General features: G+C 40.6%; 2 protein-coding genes across 4 annotated transcripts in view; one reads left to right on the top strand and one right to left on the bottom strand.

Annotated features, from left to right (window-relative positions):
• gtf2f1 (general transcription factor IIF, polypeptide 1) overlaps nucleotides 1–24,434 on the bottom strand; it is a 235,715-nt gene that overhangs the window by 181,378 nt on the left and 29,903 nt on the right. The gene's annotated exons all lie outside the window — the stretch shown is intronic.
• On the top strand, nucleotides 161–4,787 carry LOC308099307 (GDP-L-fucose synthase-like). 3 transcript variants are annotated; one of them, XM_080448024.1, is made up of 12 exons: nucleotides 161–186; nucleotides 219–285; nucleotides 584–750; nucleotides 943–1,057; nucleotides 1,196–1,324; nucleotides 1,649–1,722; nucleotides 1,844–1,977; nucleotides 2,183–2,247; nucleotides 2,339–2,405; nucleotides 2,847–2,926; nucleotides 3,571–3,670; nucleotides 4,572–4,787. In XM_080448024.1, the coding sequence occupies exons 3-12, from the start codon at nucleotides 596–598 to the stop codon at nucleotides 4,625–4,627; spliced, it is 975 nt and encodes a 324-aa protein (XP_080304150.1). In that variant the 5' UTR covers nucleotides 161–186; nucleotides 219–285; nucleotides 584–595; the 3' UTR covers nucleotides 4,628–4,787. The 3 variants fall into 3 exon arrangements, with proteins under 3 accessions (XP_080304150.1, XP_080304151.1, XP_080304152.1); XM_080448025.1 differs by lacking the exon at nucleotides 161–186 and having other exon boundaries at nucleotides 187–285; nucleotides 587–750; XM_080448026.1 differs by lacking the exon at nucleotides 161–186 and having other exon boundaries at nucleotides 225–285; nucleotides 528–750.

Below are 24,434 nucleotides of genomic sequence, written 5' to 3'. Positions count from 1 at the left end.
TCTTGGACAATTCCAGCTGCAGCCACAAGATGGTAGTATATCTTATCTATCCAGGTGGTTTGAGGCGCTGGATCACCTTGTAGGTGGGGTCAAAAGCTATCCCCACACCCACATGTAACTCTCTCCTATTCATCACTTCAAAGTCCTGGTTGAAATGCCAAAGCCTGGGTGAAGGGTTTGTGTGTGCGTGTATGTGTTCGTGTGTTTGTGTGTGTGTGTGTGTGTGACTAACCTGCCAGACAGGACTGCCTCACAAAAGACTTTCATCAGCCCACTGACACTCAGGTAAGGAGCAGTTGGCTAAAATACTTTAGACCAAATGTTTTTTCTGCTGCTTATTTTACATGCACAAATGTAAGACTGTAGTGATTAAATGTACCTGGTTTTAATTGGAACATGTTTGATAATTTAGCATGTAACATGATTGTAATACTGTTTGTGTTAGTGCTGTGTTAATTTAGTGTACATGTACAGTGTAGTATTTAATTTTTAGTTAATTTAGTAAATTAAATTACTTTGTTCTCAAGAACATGGTAAAATAAAAAAAGACACATTCTGCCACCTCATTGAAAACCACATACAGTAGATACAGAAGATGGATTTGGAGAGCAATTCAGGGCCGATGCGTGTCCTTGTGACTGGAGGGTCTGGGCTGGTGGGCAACGCTATTAAGCATGTGGTGCAGGAGGAAGGTGGGAAACTGGAGGGAGAAGAATGGATCTTCCTCTCTTCCAAGGAGGCCAATCTTGTGTAAGTCGTGACATGATGTCTTTATCAACCATATGTACTCTGTGGCCATTTTGCTGTTGGGTGGGGCGGCTGTGATTCTCTCTGAGTTTGACCACTTCTCTAAACTTTTGGGATGCTGCTGATCAATAAGGGTGTTATCTCTAAAAGATGCTGCGTTGCAACTGTGGTGCTAAGACTATGAAATGTTTACAGAGATCCTGTGCAAACCAGAGCTGTGTTTGAAAAGTACCGGCCCACTCACGTCATCCACCTGGCGGCCAAAGTAGGAGGACTGTACCTGCACATGAGGGAGAACCTACACTTTTTGGTGAGACAATGACGTTTCTCAGTAGCCTCCTTCTGTTGTTAAGATGTTAAATTTGGTTAAAATACGAGAGCCACCATAAATGGTGGCCAACATATTATATCTACTGAGTTGCTGGTTAATGACAGTCTGCCTTCACAGAGAGACAATCTAAAGATAAACGACAACGTGCTACACACAGCTCATGAAATGGGCGTCACCAAGGTGGTGTCTTGTCTTTCCAGTTGCATCTTCCCTGACAAGACAACCTACCCCATTGATGAGACTATGGTGAGTACAGTTAATAACTAATCCAAAGATAAAGCCTGTTACATTATATTAGAGAGAGAGAGAGAGAGAGAGAGAGAGAGAGCGAGAGAGAGCGAGAGAGAGAGCGAGAGAGAGCGAGAGAGAGAGAGAGAGAGAGAGAGAGAGAGAGAGAGAGAGAGAGAGAGAGAGAGAGAGAGAGAGAGCCTATAGCAATGACAGGAGTAATTATATGGTCCTACAGAAGCAATTATCCTGGTCCATATTTGTGTAGTGTGTACGGCTATATGACAGTTTGGACAAAGCTTGTCTTTCTTGAATACCTACTCTCCCCCCTAACGTTTGCAGATACACAATGGGCCGCCCCACGACTCCAACTTTGGCTACTCGCATGCTAAAAGAATGATTGATGTCCAGAACAGGTGAGCTGTGCAGAGCAAACAGGGTGTGGAGGGGACACACGGGTTAATCTGACATGCATTATTCTTCAACAAAGATTAGAAGTGTGTGTGTGTGTGTGTGTGTGTGTGTGTGTGTTCACAGGGCGTACTTTCAGCAGTATGGACATCGATACACAGCAGTCATCCCAACTAACGTGTTCGGACCCCACGACAATTTCAACATAGAAAATGGACATGTGCTTACAGCACTCGTGCACAAGACATACAAGGCCAAAAGTACGTAACTCACACACATGCGCGCACGTGTGCACACACACACACACACACACACACACACACACACACACACACACACACACACACACACACACACACACACACACACACACACACAAATGCTACTGTAACTGTACACACTTTGGGGTAAACACAAGACCATGAAAAAGAAAAAGACAATTGTTTTCCCCTGTTTTACCCACAGAGGAAGGAACTCCTCTGAATGTGTGGGGCTCTGGCACGCCTAGAAGACAGTTCATGTTTTCCCTGGTCAGTAGTGCAGCATCAATATTTGCAACATAAATATTCAAATGCAGCCTAACCGGTTAACTGTCTCAGAGTGTGTATGTGTTTTCCTCAGGATCTGGGCCGTTTAATCATCTGGGCACTGAGGGAGTATGATGAGGTCGACCCCATCATCCTATCAGGTATAAGTTATTTGCTGTAAGGGGACAGTAAAATGATGTTAATTTGATTATATTGCGCAAAATAACTACAAAGGTTATCTCATGATGTTTTAAATATAAAGCAGGTCAAGGCCATACTATTAGACACTACACTCTCTCTTTAGACCATGTCAATAGAAGATTTATACTGTAAAGTCTACTTCTGACCAAATGGGTCAGAAGTAGACCCATTTGGTCAGAAGTAGACTTCCAACAGATTCCTTGGCTTATAATGGCTAAACCCCACAACTTAAGCCGGGGCAAACATACTTTGCAATTTCTTGAAATTCACTAGTGTGAATTAATATTAGCTTGAATACATTTTGTTATGTCTTTGTCACGTACGTTTACACACAGTGTATACGAGAATGTCACTGTGCGCATGTGTATATAACTATGCTTTCTTGCCTCTCGGTCACACAGTGGGGGACGAGGATGAGGTCTCCATCAAAGATGTTGTGGAGATGATTGCAGAATTAATGGACTTCAAAGGCCCAATACTTGTATCCAAACCTACTGTATGACCATTAATCAAATGCTCGAATGATGCCGTGTCACCATAAGCTTTGTTGAACAGGATTGTCATTGCATGTTGTTACCATGTGAATCTCTCGTGACACTTGTAATAATTTCCTTTCATGAAATGCTTATTTTGTGAAACACTACTAGTTTAATAATCTTACAATGGACCATTAAAGTATGCAAATGTGATGTAGGAAAACAATCAAATTATAATATTACATTGTTTAGCTCAGGCGTTACAGCAAAGCCTATATCCATCTCAAGACATTGGTCTACAGAACTTTATCACCTTTTGTTGTAGAAAAATATTATTTTATAAAAAAAAATGCTTTAAGTGGTTTTAAACCCAGGTCTCCTGCATTGGAAACCAAACATCTACCGCATAATCAAAGGGGGATCCCCTTAGCAAACGGTGATATTAGGATTCTGGTCTTTAGGTACTGTAGGGCTACTCTGCTACATCAGCATACTGTAGGTGTGTGTTGGAGTTAAATCATTCCAAGTGCCAAAAGGTGGAGGGATATAGCCGATGTCTTCCATATTTACTTACTAATGCTCCACCGAAGGTCATAGGTTGAAAGTGTCACTGGAACCCTCATCATGGCCCTTAACCCCTTCACGCCAGTATGACACCACCAAGTCTGATGGCCAAATGAAGAAGACAGCCAGCAATGCCAAGCTGAGACGCTACCTCCCCGACTTCACCTTCACGCCCTTTAAAGAAGGTCAGAATGTGTAGTTTTAACCCATAAAGACCTGAGGCCGATTCTACAAATGCCTTCTAAACCTGTAGTTCTCACACTTTCAAGATTTTTTAAAAATGTTCAAAAACAGCAGATGTACAAGCTCGCTGCTGTTAGCTTTTATATCTACTATTGTTGAATAGCCAAACAATACATCTAAAATGATACAGATACTTTACCGGTTTTAATGGGTTAAATTAATTTCAGGTTCAATTTAGGTTTCAGGCATTTGATGAGTTGTGTTGAGAATGTGTTAATGAGGTCACAACAAGCTGTTAATGAGATATTAACAACAGTCAAACACAAGTGTTGTCTCTGTTTTATTTGGATACAACAGCTATTTTTGATTGTAACTATAGTAAGACAACAAGACCAAATTGTTCACTAGGTGTCAAGGAAATAGGCCTGTCACAATTATTACATATTCGTCTAATCGCAATAATTTGAGATAATCACAATTATTTTTGCATGATCGTTTCCATAAAAATTTGCAGAAATAGCAGATCTACAAGCTTACAATGTGTTGTAAGCTTGTAGATCAGCTATTTCTGCTATTTTTACATGTGTAAAATTATTAAATATGTCAATAATTTCTTTGTATATTTGATTATTTGTCAGATCTGCCCTGTGCAATTCATTGATTACGAAGCCTAAAAGGCAAACAGACAAAAAATATGTGTTCATATGTTACAATGTTTAATGCCAAACACACAAATAAAGCGTTAATCTCAATTATTTGAGTGACAATTAATCGTCAACTTAAATTTGTAATCGTGACAGCCCTACAAGGAAATATCTCTGTAGTTGTGCCGCTCCACGCTCGGCAGCATATTTGCATGCAGCCTGTCTCACATAACTTGTTTTTCCACTTGTTCTCTTTCAGCCGTCAAAAGGACCTGTGATTGGTTTGTGGCCAACTATGACACTGCTCGCACATAGATCATCATCCAACAGGAGCGAATACACCTGTATTCTCAAAATATTTTGTTCTGTTCCAAGAACAAGTAAAGAAATGGTACCACATTCTGTACTGTTTACATAATCCAGCATAAATACAGCTTAATAAAAGTGAAAACTCTTTTTTCCTCCACTACCTTTACCATCATCAGTGATTCTATTTCATGTCATTCATGTCAGTTGTAGTACAATGTGTTCTTAGACTCAGACAACTCATAAAAAGTTCATGTAGAACAATGTATAATCGTAAACTCATGAATCGAACAAACTAAGCAGGACGACAATCATCATGGTAATATTTCAAAACCATAGGAAAAATCTACCATTGTTCTGCATTTCATTATCAAGCCCTATTATCAATCCCCTCATTTGAACAAGGATATACCATTGCATCATTGTCTTTGTCTCTTCAAGAGCAACTGTGTATTCCTTGAGTCCAGTGATAAAGATAAGTCCTTGAGCAAACAGATTGCATTTTTTTCTGAACTGAGCAAGGCAGATAGTGGTCTTTGAGCACTGCGTACAAATGTGTAGTTGTAGCAGTTTAAATACTATTGTCTGAGAGAATTGTCATACGTGCCAATTGACACAATATATCAATACATTGAAAGAAAGACACAATGGTACAAATGTCATAATCTCTATGATCTACCTACTGTGTCTAGTCTACCATCAGGATATGCTTCAAAATAACTAGGAAAACAACAAGTAAAGCAAAATGACTAATATCTCTGTCATTCCGGTCATTCATACATGACAAAATAATTGTACGTTCTGTCACGCTCTGATGACAGCAGAGAATTAACTGTATGAGCACACACCCAAAGGGACAGGTCTAACTGACTGACTGTTGCAAAACTTTCAGGAAATGGAACAAGAAACCTGTGTTCCAATGGATCCAAGGTAGTTATTATTTGTTCACGAGCTCTTGTTAATACTTTTCATTGGTTCAATATTTATAAAACCCACAGACAGATTTAACCACTTTCACTTTCACATTTTTTTATTGCAAAACATAGCAGATCTACAAGCTCACAGCGCGTCGCCTTTTGCTATACTTATATGTGATTCTGTAGTATGACAGTAAGACGTTAATTTACCAAAAACATTTCCCAACAAGGACAACATAATCCTGCTGCAGCAGGCACCGCCCTTTCAGTGGTGTCAGTTGAGTCCTTTAAAAGCTGCTAAAACTCACCTGTTTTGCAACACTTTATTGTCTCCGCCAGGCCGAAGGCATGTTTTGCACCCTGTCCGTCCGTCCGTCCGTCCGTCCCTGTGTGTGTCCGTTTGTGAACAGCTAATCTCCGGCACCGTTGGCCAGATCGCAGCGAAACTGTGCACACACACTTTTTTTTAATAATTATTTTTATATTACTCCTACAGATTTTGTCCAAAGATCACACAAATCCAATATTCCATCCTGATTGGCTAATATTGGCTTCCAAAGTTTGCAGGAGTGGTCCGTTTTTAACAAAATGCCTGGCTCAAATCATGAACACAGCGTGCGATTGTGGTGAAACTTTGCACACACATTCCCACTAAGCCGAGGAACACATGCCACCCTTTTCACATTGTCCTGTTATAGCGCCACCTGGAGGCCGATTTTTGCTAGAATGTTTTATTTATTTTACTCCTACAGATTTTGTCCAAACATCACGGAAATCGGTACGGTACACATTATCTCTATAGTCATGTGATCAAGACGGATCTGTCCAATATTTCATATTCCAGCCTGATTGGCGAATTTCAAAACATTGCCCACAATAACCTACATAACCTGGCGGAGACCTGTGCTCCGAGGAGCACTTTTTCTAGTCTTGTAATGTTTTTCACCGTCTGTTATATCTTTACTGTCTATTGTTTTTCTTTATTTAAAGGGTCTACACCATGAAAATCACTTTTTTCTAGTTTTTTTGTATTTTTTGGGGTCCCCAGTGTCTCTTGTACCCAAAAAAATGTTTTTTTTTTAATTCAGTCATTCCTTCTCATTTCATGGATTTCCAGAATGGGCGTGTCTGAACAGGCGATCTCAGAATGGAAATGTTTATGATGTCACAAACATTAATGATGGCAAACCCAATGTTAAATGAAAAGTGCCCGAATCGCTCAGAAACTTTTTCTACCCCCCCTAAGTGGAGGTCTACGAACAAATACTTCGGGCTCGGATTTTGGCTCCGCCCCCCGGAAGTGGGTGAAACAGGCACCTCAAACACTTGGTGGAATTGTTCAAAAATGTTCAAAGTGTTTTTTTTTCGATTTTGTATTTTTCTTAGATGCTTCTTTTTATGCAGAATTTTTCCTTTTTTTTAAATAATTTTTTAATAATTTTTAATAATAAAACAGACAGAATTGCTCAGTAGCCCCCCCCTGCCCAAGAGGACGTTTTGGTATTGCAGCTGAAAGTGCTGTATAAGCCAGAGACAATTGACTTGGGATGAGTATATCTGAGTGATGATTTAGGCTCAAACCTTTTGAAAAAGGTTTGAGGGACATACACCATATGATATTAAATATCAAATATTTTTTTTAAATTCATGGTGTAGCTCCTTTAAACTTCCTTTTACTGAGTTTTTATTGTTAATAATTTCATTCTTTGTACAGCACCTCAGAACACTTGTTTGGATAGGTGCTTTATTTATAAACTTCGCCTTACAGTACCTTAACTTACCCACATTTTCGCATTCACTAGTACGTAGTTAAAGGTAGGGTAAGTGATTTTCTTTGGTTAAAAGAATAGCTCTATATTCTGATAGTACTCATTGCTATAGAGTGTTTGTTCAGTAAAAGGAGTCTCCTTGTCTCTCCAGCTCTTTAAAAAACTGAAAATGCATTTTCGTTTCAGTTTCATTTCCAATTTTATCCAATCAGGAAAGAGAACTCAATCAGGATATAGATTAAACAAGTGAAATTGGAAGTGACGACACTAAGAAATGAGCAGGCAAAATTGGAACTGGAACACTATAAAAATGAAGCTTAAAAATTGGTACTTTCTCCTGATTGGCTGAGATTTTGACACCTACCGGAAAATGTATTTTCTGTTTATTAAAGAGCTGGAGAGACGGGGAGACTCCTGTTACTGAACAAACACTCTATAGCAATGATTACTATCAGAATATAGTGCTTTAACCTTTTAACAAAACACTTTTTGTTTTAACCCAAAAATATCACTTACCCTACCTTTAATAGATGCAGGACTACTGAATCTAACAATGTGAGTGTGCAAATTCATGATGCCATATGGTCATTATGGGAACAAACTTGTGTATCACATATATTTTTTACATTTGTTTCCTTTTCATTTCTTATGAAAGTAGAAGATCAGACCTACACAATGAGATATTGACCCAATAAATAGTGTTGGAAATTCTCCCAGAAGGCAGGAACTGTTTTGCTGAACCTTTCCCCTAATGGTGTGTTGTCTTCCAGGTGACAAGTGGTCGTTGGAGGCTTGCCACCCTGAATCTCGTCTGTGTGGCCACCTGGCGAGATAGACGGTCAGCAAATGTTTGACATTGTGTGACAGGAACTGTTTTGCAGAACCTTTCCCCTAATGGTGTGTTATCTTCACCTGGCACGTAGTTGGAGGCTTGCCACCCAGGAATCAATTCCGCGTGGCCTCCTTCAGTAAAGATGGGAGATTGTCACCATATGTCCAGTGTGGCTGTGAAGTAGTCAGCTGTTTGTGATGTCCAGAAATGTATCTATTACCATGTTGCAGTCATGCAACCTCTCCTTTGCACGATACAAATCAGGAAATTTTTCACATTTCCCAACATAGAAAGATGATCTCAGACTCTCAGGCTCTAAGTCTATGCTTACATGTCCAGACATTATTACGTTGCCATAACTAAATCATAAAACCCTTTGTCATCAGCATAATTGGCATCAGTACTGTAGTTAATACGTTGAAACCAGGAAATAGCTACGCCAGCACAAACTGGCTGACCAGGTGTGAATTGAATAATGGTCAGAGATCAATCTGAAATAAGTCATTGGCCAGCACAAGTTCACAGTGAGTGGTGACCTGCTATGCACATACAAGAGCAGCTCATGACCATACTCAAGGAATTACCCAACCAGGAGAGGAGAGGAAAGGACTAATAAACTGTTGACTTTGGCGATGCTGATCAGCAACCACAAGATTCTACCAGTGATGGTTATTATCCCATGTAAACTAAGAAGGTAACTCTCATGGATTGGATGGAATGGCAGTGGTACAGGGAATTGGAAAGCAATCGTAGATCATGTGCCCAGTAGGCTGACCACTTCACAGCCACACTGGACAGCAAGTCCAAAGAGTATAGAGAGATCCATGTAGTGCATGACCACTAGAATCTCCCATCTTTACTGAAGGAGGCCAGGGTGGCAAGCCTCCAACTACTTGCCATGTGGAAGACGACTCGCCATTAGGGGAAAGGTTCAGCAAAACAGTTCCTGTAGAACTGGATATGTGGTTTGGCGTCAGCTGCATCAGGCTCTCCTTGTGAAGCTCAGCAGCTGACACCAAACCACACCCCAGTACCTGCCATAGTACACACAGCACTGTACAAATAAAGGTCATATCGACAACCGCTTCACCTGACAATAGGACAGTGGTGTAAAGTAACTAAGTATATTTACTCAAGTACTGTACTTTTGAGGTATTTTTGGGCGGTGAAACCGCCCCTATAAGTGAGGTTTGGAAATTTGTACAATTATCTTGGGCAGTGAAACCGCCCCTATAAGTGAGGTTTGGAAATTTGTACAATTATCCTGCGCTGTGATTGGCCAATCACAATCTATACAGGACTGTGATTGGCCAGTGTCACATGACACATGTGAAGTATCTCGCAGACAATCATTTATGAGTAAATAGTGAATACTATCTATCGCAAGCCATATGCTAACAACTGTGGTCCCAGGTGAAGTTAACAGGAAAAGGGATGAAAGGGACATTTGGTCCTACATTCCTGGAGTGTGAAGAGGGGCCTGGGAAAATAAAGAATGCCGTCCCTTGATTTGATTAACCAAAGAAACGTGTGTTTACCTACAGGAAAGAGACCTATTGTCCTATTGTATACAGAATGTTTGAAGCTGGCTGGAGTCCAACAGAGCATTCTTTTGTTTTGGTTTGAGCTGATTACAGTACTATTGTCTTTATGCAAGGGAGAGGGCTAAGGTGAATGCAGCTGTGCTTTCTATCTCTCTCTCCAGAAGATCTCTGTCTCTAGAAAGACATGCAGACTCAGATTGAAGTCTTGTAAATATTCTGATTTCACACTGAATGCTTATTTTGTAGTAAATACACAAGAGTGAACCTTGGTGAAAAGTGGTTGGAGGAGAAACCAGCTAACTGTACGTAACTTCTCTTCTTGAATCTAAGGAATAAGGTCAAGCTATTTAATCATCTCTTTCTGTCTAAATCACTCATACAAGGTGAATGTATAATGTGTGTGGTCTTAATATAAAGCTTAGGACATATTGAACACGAATTATTAAAGAATAGTCCATTTTAGGTTATAGTTTGGCCACAGGAACATAAACTGTATTACCACAGTTAACCTCATGCAAATGTGGGGGATAAGCCTAGCAAGACTCGCTGTGCGCTCGGCCGGAGCGCATCAGCTCCCGATTGGCTGAGAGAAGGAGGAGGAGGAGGGACTGCGAAGCTAGCGCGTGTCTTGAATTTACTGTATAAAAAGTGTGTACTTGTGTGATGTCAGGGCTGCTGTATTTTGACCGCCTCAGTTCGCCATTTTCGTGAATACTCTTGAAGTTGATCAATAAAGACTTGAAGACTAAAATATCCATCGGATCTTGTGACTCTGTGTTCATACCCTTTCATCGAGGGCTATCCCACGGTATTCCCCGGATTATTTACCACACATGTGCATAGCCCTATATAAGAAACCATAACTTTAAAAAAACCATAACTTGGTTTTTTTAAAGTTATGGTTTCGTCCATCATAAAGAGTGTTTCAATAAATGTATTTATCTTTTGTACATGATTGGTTGACTCCATTCAGTATTGTGATTAGCTAGCAAGACACCGCCCACTTCACACAGGGTGGGATTTTTTGGGCGGTGAAACCGCCCCTTTAAGTGAGGTTTGGAAAAATGTACAAATATCCTGCGCTGTGAAACCGCCCCTATAAGTGAGGTTTGGAAATTTGTACAATTATCCTGCACCGTGATTGGCCAATCACAATCTATTCAGGACTGTGATTGGCCAGTGTCACATGACACATGTGCATAGCCCTATATAAGAAACCATAACTTGAAAAAAAAACATACATTTGTTTTTTTCAAGTTATGGTTTCGTCCATCATAAAGAGTGTTTCAATAAATGTATTTATCTTTTGTACATGATTGGTTGACTCCATTCAGTATTGTGATTAGCTAGCAAGACACCGCCCACTTCACACAGGGTGTGATTTTTACTTTACTGGAGTATTTCCAATTTTAAGTATTTTTACTTACTCCACTACATCTCAGAGGCAAATATTATACTTTTACTCCACTACAATTATTTGAAAACTTTAGTTACTAATTACTTTGCAGATATAAATCATAATATTAAAAACATACATTAACCACTTTAGCCCTATTTCATACATAGGCTATTTGAAAATAGCCAATCTACAAGCTCACAACGCATCGCATCGCGACGCGTTGTGAGCTTGTGAGCTGTGAGCTTGTGAGCTTCAAAAACCCTCTCCCTAGTTGTCCACTCTCAGCATACAAATGAAACCTAACTCTTTAAAAATATATATATATATTGTTTCCTTTCAGCCATCAGAAAGATATATTGGATTGGTTTGTGGACAACTACCACCACATTGTTTCCACGTAATATAAAGACCTCATCGTCTATCATGAGTGATCAGACAAACTATAATCCCTCTCAGCGTCCTACACACAGCTGTTAACGATGCAGAGTTGGCTCATAAGATGGACTCCACCTCTGCACCTACTGTAGGTCCAGTCCTGTGCCACTTCCACAGGGTAACTAACTAAGACATATGGTGGAATGAATTACATGTGAAATACAGTTTTTAGTATTCGTCTTCCTCCTCTTGCTATTTTCCATATTTCTCCATTTCCTCCTTTCACTCGTTCCACTTCCAATAGCCCGTTCAGACCATTGCTGCATAGCAGCTATAATAATTTATTTTTGTTTATAACAGGATGAATACAGCAAAAATACATTCACTTTTTATCACATGTGATATATTATACAATTATTTCATTTTCCATACTTGAACTGATCTACAAAGATGGTGCCTGGCATTCCATTTTAGAAGGATGGAGACATATAAAAGCACAACAATGGAATTAATAGCACAAAACAGATTATAAACAAAGGCATAGCAATATTGAGCACAACATTAAGGAATTTTGTTTTGCTTCAATTGCAAGCTGCCTGTATTGAATGATTAAAAAAATAAAGCCATTGTTATAGTAGCCTATGTGGAGAAATGCTGACACCTTGTGGTTGTGCAGTAGGCTGATAGATTCTATTCAAGATTGTATCTATTGTGGAGGAGTGGTACCAACAGTGACAATTAGACCTTTCAGGTTTTGTCTGGTTACTAGGCTGGTTCGAATCCTGGCCATGCCTTGATGGTTCATTTTTTAATGTACTCAAGTACTGTACTTAGGAGAGGCGGATTGAGTGGCCCTGTCTTGCCCTAAGAGACAGTAGCTACCGTGGGTAGCTACTGGGACGTAAGTCGGGGGCTTGATCAACCCCGGCTGGGTCACCTGGGCGAGGCGAGGGTGTATGTTGCGAGACCCGAAACACCCGTCGACCTCAGGCTACAACACTGATGATGTTGGATTGTGTTCTCATACATTATGTTGTTTCTGGTGTGCGCATTTATTATAATGTATACGACCAGATCCTCTTGTGGCGCTGTGCGCTTGTATTACAGGTTATACGTGCTGATGACGTGTATTGTATGTGACGAGTGTGTTTGCGCGCGCACTTTTGTGATCCACAGTGAAAGAGGCAACAATGCTGTGTGGGTTGATGAGAGAAATAAAAACTACAGATAACTAAGTCCTTGTGTGTGACCATTCCTCAACATGGCTAGCAATGCTGGAAACCTAACAGGTTATGGGCCCAGGCGTGAACCAGGAGGAAGGTGGCAAAGATTAGTCTTCGATGGAAACAAAGACAACTACGAACTTTGGGAGGTAAAATTCCTCGGTCATATGAGAATGATCGGTCTAAAAGAGACGATCCTCTCCACTGTCGATCGTGATGATGAAGACACAGAAAAGAATGAAGAATGCTACGCAGAATTGATCCAGTATCTCGACGACAGAAGCCTGTCGTTGGTGATGAGAGAGGCGGCAGATGACGGCAGAGAAGCCCTGCGGATCCTACGGAGCCATTACGCCAGCCACGGTAAACCCAGAATTATTGCCCTATATACTGAACTGACGTCGCTAAGAAAGGAACATGAAGAGACCGTGACAGACTACATCCTTCGAGCTGAAAAGACGGTAACAGCACTAAGAAATGCAAAGGAAATAATTAGTGATGGGCTGATAATAGCCATGATCCTGAAAGGACTCCCAGAACCATACAAGCCATTCGTCATTCATGCGACACAGAGCAGCGAGGAGATAACGTTCACCGAATTCAGAAGCAAACTGCGGAGCTACGAAGAGACAGAAAAGTTCGACAACAAAACAAAAACGGACAATGTGATGAAGGTAAATGTGTCATCTGTAACTTGCTATGAATGCGAAAAACGTGGGCATTTTGCAAGAGACTGCCGCCAAAAGGGAACACAACAGACCCAACATGCAAATACATGGTGCAGTTTTCATAAGAGCTCAACAAACAGCGATGAGACGTGTAGGAGAAAACACCCGTACGAAGATGAGGCAAAACAGGCCGCAGAGGGCAGAGACGTCCACAAGGAAGAACAACAAACTTTTGTATTCAAGGCTAGCCAAGAGATGCTACCAGACAACATTAAGAAAAATGGTCTCATGGTAGACTGTGGAGCAACATCCCACATCATAACAGAGAAAAACAACAAGATTCGACAAGACATTCAACCCAAATATACACTTCATGGAACTGGCGGACGGAACCAGGACGAACAACGTGGCATTGGAGCGAGGCGACGCAGAGGTGACACTTCAGGACATCGAGGGACGAGACGTCGTGGTCACACTGAAGAAGGCAATAACAGAAATAGGAAAATGGATGCTAAAGCTAAAACACCACTGGAGTTGGTACATACTGACTTGGCAGGCCCCATTGACCCAACTGGTCAAGATGGGCATAAATATGCCATTTCATTTACAGATGATTTTTTTGGGGCAGTAGCTGTTTATTTCATTAAAAATAAAAGTGCTGCAACACTGGCCACAAAGAAATTCCTATCAGACAGTGATCCTTTTGGTTCTGTAAAATGTATCAGATCAGATGGTGGAGGAGAATACACAGGTGATACTTTCCAGTCCCTTTTAAGAGATAGAGGTATAAGGCATGAGACATCATGTCCCTACTCTCCACACCAAAATGGTACAGTGGAGGACCCTTTTTGAAATGGGAAGGTGCCTTCTATTAGAAAATGGATTGCCAGAAATATTGTGGCCTTATGCTGTTCAGAGTGCAGCACATATCCGCAACAGATGTTACAATGACAGAGTTAAAAATACTCCACACTTCATGTTAACAGGGAGAAAACCAAATCTTTCAAAAATGTGGGTTTTTGGATCTGATTGTTATGCGTACAACCATGATCACAAGAAATTGGATCCCAGGTGTGAAAAGGGGATATTTGTGGGGTACAGTAAGAACAGTCCAGCCTATCTGGTCTACAATCCACAAACAGAAAAGGTGTCAAAACATAGGCTGGTGAAATTCATCAAAAAGAATAGTGTGGAACAACAAACACAAACTGATGATTATGAGACAGAAGTCCAGGAATACACAAACAGAAAGCATAGAAATGGAAGTGATGCTGAGTTACAGCAGACAGAAGAGAACAGAGAAAATCAAAGCCTAGAGGAAAATGAACAGGCAGATGAGTCACAAAACGGTGAAATTACAGAAACTGTAGCTCAAGATGAGGACAAAGATCCAAAACCTAGCAGTCATAGCCAAAACAAACGCTACCCAAGAAGGGAAAAGAAACCCCCTAAATACTTACAGGATTACATATCAGACCTTGAGGATAAAGATGTGACAAATGCAAGTGTTGATTATTGTTCCAGGGCGATATGTGGAGTGCCCCAGACCTATAGAGAAGCCCTGCTGTCATCTGAGGCGGCCGAATGGCAACGCGCCACTACATTCCCCCACCAGGAATGTAGTGGGGGGGAAATGGGTTTATGCCTTAAAAGAAAATGCTGAAAAGGGAAAGGTCTTTAAAGCTAGATATGTTGCTAAGGGTTATAACCAGACAGAAGGTATAGACTACAATGAGACGTTTGCACCAACAGCAAACATCACGTCAGTACGGGCACTAATGCAAATAGCTGTCCAAAATGATCTCATTGTTCATCAAATGGATGTGAAGACGGCATACTTACATGCTCCCATAGATGAAGACATTTTCTTGGAACAACCCGAGGGTTTTGATAAAACATCAGAGATGGGAGAAAAATTGGTGTGTAAGTTAAAGAAGTCCATTTATGGTCTGAAACAATCAGGAAGAAATTGGTACAAACTTCTAAATGATCATCTTGAACAAGATATTTTTGTGAGAAATCTATCTGACCACTGTGTGTATGAGAAGCAGATTGGACATGAGACAATCCTTGTACTCATATAGGTGGATGATCTAATAATTGCAGCCAGCAGCAATGATCTGCTTAACAGTTTCAAAGGTACAATGAAAGCCAAATTCAACATGAAAGACCTGGGTAAAATATCATTTTTCTTGGGCATAAAGTTTGAACAAAAGAAAGGGGAAATTAAAATGAATCAAAGAAGGTACATTGTAAAAATGCATTGGAGCGAGGCGACGCAGAGGTGACACTTCAGGACATCGAGGGACGAGACGTCGTGGTCACACTGAAGAAGGCCTTGTTCATACCATCCTACCCACAGAGCATCATTTCAGTGGAGGCTGTGGCAAATGATGGAGCCAAAGTGATCTTCCAAAAGGGACAGAATGAACTAATAACTAGAAAAAGTGCTCCTCGGAGCACAGGTCTCCGCCAGGTCAGGTAGGTTATTGTGGCCTCCTGGTGGCGCTATAATAGGCCAATGTGAAAAGGGTGCCATTTCTTCTTAGGCCTTGCACGGCAATCGGACACTGCATTCATGATTTGAGGCATTTGATCAAAAAATTTGTTTTGCTAAATTAGACCTGCTGGTGGCGCTATAACAGGCCAATGTTTAAAGGGTGGCATTTTCTCCTCAACATAGTGTGAATGTGCGTGAAAAGAATGATTTGCAGCATTTTGTTCAAAACAAGCCACTACTGCAAACTTTAGATGTCAATCTTAGCCAATCGGGATGGAATATGAAAAATAAAACACATCCGTCTTGATCACATGACTATAGAGATCATGTGTACCGATTTGCGTGAAATTTGGATAAAATCGGAAGGAGTAATGTAAAGAAATATGTTTTACATAAGTCGGCCCCCTGGGGGCGCTATAAAAGGCAGATGTGAAAAATGCAGGGCAAAGGTTTTTCCTTGACCTCTAGGGAGTGCGCTTACAAAGTTTTACACAGATCGGTGCAGTTATAGGTAAAAACACGAATCGGCCTGTTATAGCGCCACCATGAGGCTGATTTGAAAATGTTCAAGTGGCATTTTTTCCTCGGCATAGGGGAAATATGCGTGCAAAGTTTCAAGGAAATTGCATGCTGTGTTCATGATTTGAGGCATTTTGTTCAAAAAGGAGCACTCCTGCAAACTTTGGAAGCCATTTTTAGCTAATCAGGATGGAATATGAAAAATCCGAAAGACCTGTTTTGTTTAATGACTACAGAGATACTGTGTACCGATTTGCAAGATTTTTGGACAAAATCTGTAGGAGTACTGTCAAAAAATATGTTTTGCACAAATCAGCCACCTGGTGGCGCTATAAAAGGGCCATGTGAAAAATTTGGGGCAGAGGTTCTGCTGTGGCATCCAGGGAGTGTGTGTGCACAGTTTCACTGCGAGCAAGCCAACGGTGCCGGAGATTAGCTGTCCACAGACACAATGACGGACGGACGGACGGACGGACGGACGGACGGACGGACGGACGGACGGACGGACGGACGGACGGACGGACACGGACGGGCAAAACATACTCTCTCGCCATGCCTTTCGGCCTGGCGGAGACAACCAGAGATGGGACAGTCTTCCGCATAGAGGAGCAGGAGAGACTGTACTACGTGAAAACGGTAATTAACCAAGAACACTGGGTTGATGATTCAGTGAATGATATATTAAATAGTGACAAAGTGAACCTCACTTGTGATGTCAAAACATGGCATGACATTTTGGGACACTGTAATGTTGATGATGTGTTGAAATTACCAGATGTGGTAGAAGGTATGAAAATCACAGGCAATATCAAACTAGACTGCAATGTCTGCACTGAGGGAAAATTTACAAATAACAGAAATAGGAAAATGGATGCTAAAGCTAAAACACCACTGGAGTTGGTACATACTGACTTGGCAGGCCCCATTGACCCAACTGGTCAAGATGGGCATAAATATGCCATTTCATTTACAGATGATTTTTCTGGGCAGTAGCTGTTTATTTCATTAAAAATAAAAGTGATGCAACACTGGCCACAAAGAAATTCCTATCAGACAGTGCTCCTTTTGGTTCTGTAAAATGTATCAGATCAGATGGTGGAGGAGAATACACAGGTGATACTTTCCAGTCCCTTTTAAGAGATAGAGGTATAAGGCATGAGACATCATGTCCCTACTCTCCACACCAAAATGGTACAGTGGAGGACCCTTTTTGAAATGGGAAGGTGCCTTCTATTAGAAAAGGGATTGCCAAAAATATTGTGGCCTTATGCTGTTCAGAGTGCAGCACATATCCGCAACAGATGTTACAATGACAGAGTTAAAAATACTCCACACTTCATGTTAACAGGGAGAAAACCAAATCTTTCAAAAATGTGGGTTTTTGGATCTGTATGTAATGCGTACAACCATGATCACAAGAAATTGGATCCCAGGTGTGAAAAGGGGATATTTGTGGGGTACAGTAAGAACAGTCCAGCCTATCTGGTCTACAATCCACATACAGAAAAGGTGTCAAAACATAGGCTGGTGAAATTCATCAAAAAGAATAGTGTGGAACAAACAAACAAACTGATGATTATGAGACAGAAGTCCAGGAATACACAAACAGAAAGCATAGAAATGGAAGTGATGCTGAGTTACAGCAGACAGAAGAGAACAGAGAAAATCAAAGCCTAGAGGAAAATGAACAGGCAGATGAGTCACAAAACGGTGAAATTACAGAAACTGTAGCTCAAGATGAGGACAAAGATCCAAAACCTAGCAGTCATAGCCAAAACAAACGCTACCCAAGAAGGGAAAAGAAACCCCCTAAATACTTACAGGATTACATATCAGACCTTGAGGATAAAGATGTGACAAATGCAAGTGTTGATTATTGTTACAGGGCGATATGTGGAGTGCCCCAGACCTATAGAGAAGCCCTGCTGTCATCTGAGGCGGCCGAATGGCAACGCGCCATGAAGGAAGAGGTCGACTCACTAAAAGAAAATGACACATTTGAACTGACTTCTTTACCTGTGGATAGGAATGTAGTGGGGGGGGGGGGAATGGGTTTATGCCTTAAAAGAAAATGCTGAAAAAGGAAAGGTCTTTAAAGCTAGATATGTTGCTAAGGGTTATAACCAGACAGAAGGTATAGACAAATGGATGTGAAGACGGCATACTTACATGCTCCAATAGATGAAGACATTTTCTTGGAACAACCCGAGGGTTTTGATAAAACATCAGAGATGGGAGAAAAATTGGTGTGTAAGTTAAAGAAGTCCATTTATGGTCTGAAACAATCAGGAAGAAATTGGTACAAACTTCTTCTAAATGATCATCTTGAACAAGATAATTTTGTGAGAAATCTATCTGACCACTGTGTGTATAAGAAGCAGATTGGACATGAGACAATCCTTGTACTCATATGGGTGGATGATCTAATAATTGCAGCCAGCAGCAATGATCTGCTTAACAGTTTCAAAGGTACAATGAAAGCCAAATTCAACATGAAAGACCTGGGTAAAATATCATTTTTCTTGGGCATAAAGTTTGAACAAAAGAAAGGGGAATTTAAAATGAATCAAAGAAGGTACATTGTAAAAATGCTTGAAAGGTTTGGAATGTCAGACTGTAAAGCTAGATCTACCCCATCTGAGCTAAAAAATAGAGTGTGTCAGCAATGACGAAGATGACAGCAATAAGCTTGTGAACCCAAGAGATTACCGGGAGATTGTAGGCAGTCTGATTTATGCCATGACTTGTACCAGACCAGATATTAGCTGGATTGTCAGTAAGCTGTCACAAACATTGGCAAATCCAAAAGCAGAAAACTTAGTGGCTGCTAAACACGTTTTGAGATACCTAAAAGGTACTATTGACTACGAGTTATGCTTCAAGAAAAGTGATGAGAACTTGAATCTGATAGCATTCAGTGATTCTGATTGGGCATCTTCAGTTGAAGATAGGCATAGTACTACAGGGTACTGTTTTAGCCTGACAGAACAAGGCCCTGCATTTTCATGGAAATCAAAGAAACAGCCTACTGTGGCTTTGTCAACATGTGAGGCCGAATACATGGGCCTAGCAGCCACAACTCAGGAAAGCCTGTATCTGAATCAGCTACTAAATGGTATGGATAATAGAGTTTACAGTGGCACCACAATTCATGGAGACAATCAGGGTGCCATTGCACTGAGTAAGAACCCTGTAAACAGGCAGAGGTCCAAACACATTGATGTGAAATACCATTTCATCCGTACTACTCTCAGTGAAGGTAAAATAGATCTCATATATTGTCCATCAGAAGAAATGATTGCAGACATACTAACAAAGCATGTAGCAAAGGTCAGAATAATCAAATTCAAAAGTTGGTTCTTTGGGAATTAAGAAAATGCAATTTTTTGTTTGTTTTGTATTTGGTTTTGTTATGATGAGAACAAGTGGAGGTGTTGGATTGTGTTCTCATACATTATGTTGTTTCTGGTGTGCGCATTTATTATAATGTATACGACCAGATCCTCTTGTGGCGCTGTGCGCTTGTATTACAGGTTATACGTGCTGATGACGTGTATTGTATGTGACGAGTGTGTTTGCGCGCGCACTTTTGTGATCGACAGTGAAAGAGGCAACAATGCTGTGTGGGTTGATGAGAGAAATAAAAACTACAGATAACTAAGTCCTTGTGTGTGACCATTCCTCAACATGGCTAGCAATGCTGGAAACCTAACAGATGATACGTCCCAGTTGCATCCATGTGATGTTTTTCTTTATAAGTACAATTTGAGGTATTTTTTTTTACTTTACTGGAGTATTTCCAATGTTCAGTACTCTTACTTCTACTCCACTACATCTCAGAGGCAAATATTGTACTTTTACTCCACTACAATTATTTGAAAACTTTAGTTAGTAGTTACTACCGCTTTAGCCCTATTTTATACCTAGGCTATTTGAAAAAAGATGGTCAGCCCCCCAGACCGTTTTTAAGTTGCTTGATTCAGTATTTAGATATTTGATATTCATTTTATCAGACACGCCCCCTTCCTATACAAACCCATTATAACTTCAAACTAAATTTTTAACATGTTAGATTCATCAAAAACACCCGTCCTTGGTTCTGGTGACTCACCCTGCCCTCCTAATACGTGAGGGGGCCGTGTTTTTTCGATAACTTTTTCCATTTATTTTATATTTTTTATTGTATTTAATTTGTTTTCCTTTTCCAAAAAAAATATTAAAAATAAATGAAAAAAGTAATCGAAAAAACACGGCCCCCTCGCGTATTAGGCAGGGTGAGTCACCAGAACCAAGGACGGGTGTTTTTGATGAATCTAACATGTCAAAAATTTCAATTGAAGTTATAATGGGTTTGTATAGGAAGGGGGCGTGTCTGATAAAATGAATATCAAATATCTAAATACTGAATCAAGCAACTTATAAACTGTCTGGGGGGCTCACTAAAGTCCAAGTAGACGATAAAATAACCAAACGTTTTTTTGAAAGTGAAATATCCCTTTAAGTGTTTTTTTGGAACATAATTTGTAGAGGTAGATCTCTGCTCACACATTGGAATTAAAAAAGCTCATGGGCTTGAAAAGGTTGGTTACCACTGACCTACAGAGACAAATGAATCATTGTTCCCCATACAATTTGGACCCAAGGAATTCATTAAAGTGGTTATTATTAAGATTCAAGCACATCCTGCAGGACAAAACTGCAAAAATCACATAGGCCTTCTAGGTCTCTTTTCACTAACCAACCATTATCTTAATCCTTGAAGAGTGTATTTTAAGATTCTGCCAGATAGCAGGCTGAAATAATGTCCCGGCATGGGGTTCATTTTTAACCTTATCTTACACATATCCTATACCCAAATCCCCAAATGGAAAAATGTCAATAGCAAATCTTTGGAAGTATACATCATACAGAGACAAATGAACACATTTTCCCATACAATGTAGACTCAAATAATTAATTAAAATTGGTATTATTATTAAGATTCAAGCATATCTTGAGTCTACTTCGGGGCAAAAATAGCAAAAGAAAACAGAGCTCCTATTGGGGCCACCAAGGGCTGCGTTTGTCCACTGGCCGACCAACCAATTAGGACATTTTAATATAGGATTAATTTTACCCCAGGCCCCTTTTAAACCCACAATCCATATAATAATAACAATAATAATAGCTTTATGTATGTATCACCTTTTTAAACAGAAGTCACAAAGTGCTGCACAGAAAAGTTACACATGGGGAACATGCAGTTGGCATGGCGAGATCAACTGGTTCCCCCCAAGGCGAGATCAACTGGTTCCCCCCAAGGTGAGACCAACTCGATCCCCCCCCCCCCCTGACCCCACCTACAAGGTGGGTTTAAAAGGGGGGGGGGGCAAAAGCTATCCCAACAAAAGCTATCCTTAAAACCACAGGTAAACGTCTCCTGTTCTTCAGTCCAAAGTGAAGCCTCGGTCAACAAAAAATTTATATTTTTTAACGTGCTAGATACAGGACTGCCTCACAAGAAATTGTCTCCCCTGACACTCAGGTAAGGAATATGTACAGGCTAAAATAGCTTAAAATATCTTTTAAACCTTTCTTGTTTGAATCCATCATATACTGTACATGTAAGCTTCAGAAAACAGTACTAAACTATCATAACACAATCAATATCAGATCCCAAAAGTCATATAGTAGTGAGGCTCTATCTTCCTCTCTGGGGAACTTGGATTGGTTTCCAGTTCTTAAATGTACAGAAGTGGATAAGTCATTGGACCTTTTTAAATCATCTTTTTTACCGATTGTTGACAAACATGCTCCAGAAAAAACTGTGAGGATAAAAGCTAGAACCGAGCCATGGTTTAATGCAGATATTTTAAAAGCTATTAGACTAAGAGATGACACTTTTAGAAAGTACAGGAAATCCAAGGATGAGCACCTGTTTACTAAATATAAAAAATTAAGAAACGAGGTCCAACGAACGATTAGGAGAAAGAAGGAGTTTTTCACCCAAAAGATTACAGAAAACAAAAACAATCCTCAGAAATTATGGAAATCACTGGGCCAGTTAGGATGCAATAAGAGGTTAAAAACCAAAACACACAATCTAAACCTGGAAATAGGAGGAAAAATGTTATCTGATAAACTGGAGGTAGCCAACAGTCTCAACACCTATTTTACAACCATAGCAGATTCACTAGTCAGCGCACTACCGGCCCAGTCAGGGTGCTACAGTGAGGCTCATACAGAGCATTTTTATAAAAATAAGGGAGTTAAACCCGAGGCCTTCTCCCTTAGGGAAGTAACCAAAGAAGAAGTGTTAGAAAAGCTAAAAACTCTAAATCCTACAAAAGCAACAGGTCACGATAACATCCCAGCCAGTTATCTACGAGACGCAGAAGAAGTCATCACTTCCTGCATAACCCACATAATAAATTTGTCCATCAACCAAGGTCACTTCCCACAGGAATTCAAATCGGCGACAATAACCCCACTGCACAAAAAGGGAAGCAAATTACAACCAGGTAACTACCGCCCTGTTTCCATTCTATGCACATTATCAAAGGTAATAGAGAGACTTATACATGAACAGATAGAACATTATACAACATCACATAAGTTATTGTGCGAATTTCAATCCGGTTTCAGGAAATCACACTCAACAGACACCTGTTTACTATATCTTACAGATCACATAAAGAAAGAAGTGGACTTAGGTAAGTACTGTGGCATGGTAATGCTTGATTTACAGAAGGCATTTGACACTGTAAATCACAGCATCCTACTGGGTAAGCTTGGGGCCTTAGGCTTCAACACCACAGCTACCAAATGGGTAAGATCTTGCCTGGATGGCAGAGAACAAGTGGTGAGAGTAAATGGCACAATGTCCTCACCTCAACCATTAACATGCGGAGTCCCTCAAGGCAGTATTCAAGGCCCTCTCTTCTTCTTATTGTACATTAATGACATGAAGTCTGCCTGCAATTGCAATCTGTTTCTCTTTGCAGATGATTCAGCCCTCTTAGTCTCACACAAAGAGAAATCAGTAGTAGAAAAAATGCTTAGCACAGAATTAACCAAAGTCAGTATCTGGTTAGAAGACAACAGGCTGTCACTCCACTTGGGCAAAACAGAGGCAATCCTGTTTGCGTCTACAGCCAAGCTAAATAAATCCCCAGGGCTTACGGTAGTGGTTGGCAACTCGCCAATTAAAGATAAGGAAGAAGTAACATATTTGGGATGCATACTAAATAACTCCTTATCTGGAGAGAGCATGGCTCTGAAAGTTATCATGAAAGTAAACCAGAGGATAAAATTCCTTGCTAGAATATCGCCCTTCATAGATCGAAATGCGCTAATAATACTGGCAGGGGCATTGGTACAATGCCATTTCGACTATGCATGCACATCCTGGTACTCCAACATCCCAAAGATCCTGAAAAAAAAGCTCCAGACCTCGCAAAACAAATTAGTTAGACTGATCCACAAGTTACATCCCAGAACTCACCTTCTGCCGGCCCATTTCAACAGCCTCAAGTGGCTCAAAGTCGAGGAAAGAGTAATTCAAATAAAAATGTGTATGGTCCACAGGATCATAAATAATGCTGCACCTAAGTACCTAGATGAATATTTTACCAAGGTCAGCACAGTACATAGGTACTCAACCAGAGGAAGCTCCACTAACTTTGTGCCTCACCTATTTAGCAGTTGCATGGGCCAGAGTTCATTCCTGTACACTGCAACAGATGCATGGAACGAACTACCAACAAGCATCAAGACCACTAGCTCCATGGCTGGCTTTAAGTTCTCCCTTAAGAGATGGCTCACGAGTCACTACCAGTGCGACCTAAAAGTACATTTTTTAATTAGGGTTCGGATCCTCCCCAGCCCCCGCACACATGCGCACGCGCACAGGCGCGCGCACACACGCACACACATGCACGCACACACACACACACACACACACACACACACACACACGCATACACATATAGATACTCACACGCACGCCCGCACTCCCGCCTCTTGTGTCTATCCTTTTGACTATTCCCTGTGTACATTGTTTTGTTATGTGCAAATTGTCAATAAATCAAT

The sequence above is a fragment of the Gymnoscopelus braueri genome, assembly GCF_963280865.1.
Source record: "Gymnoscopelus braueri genome assembly, chromosome: 13".
NCBI classification, from domain to species: Eukaryota; Metazoa; Chordata; class Actinopteri; order Myctophiformes; family Myctophidae; genus Gymnoscopelus; species Gymnoscopelus braueri.
Note: the sequence above shows the minus strand (reverse complement) of the source record. Positions and strands in the feature narration are given on the sequence as shown.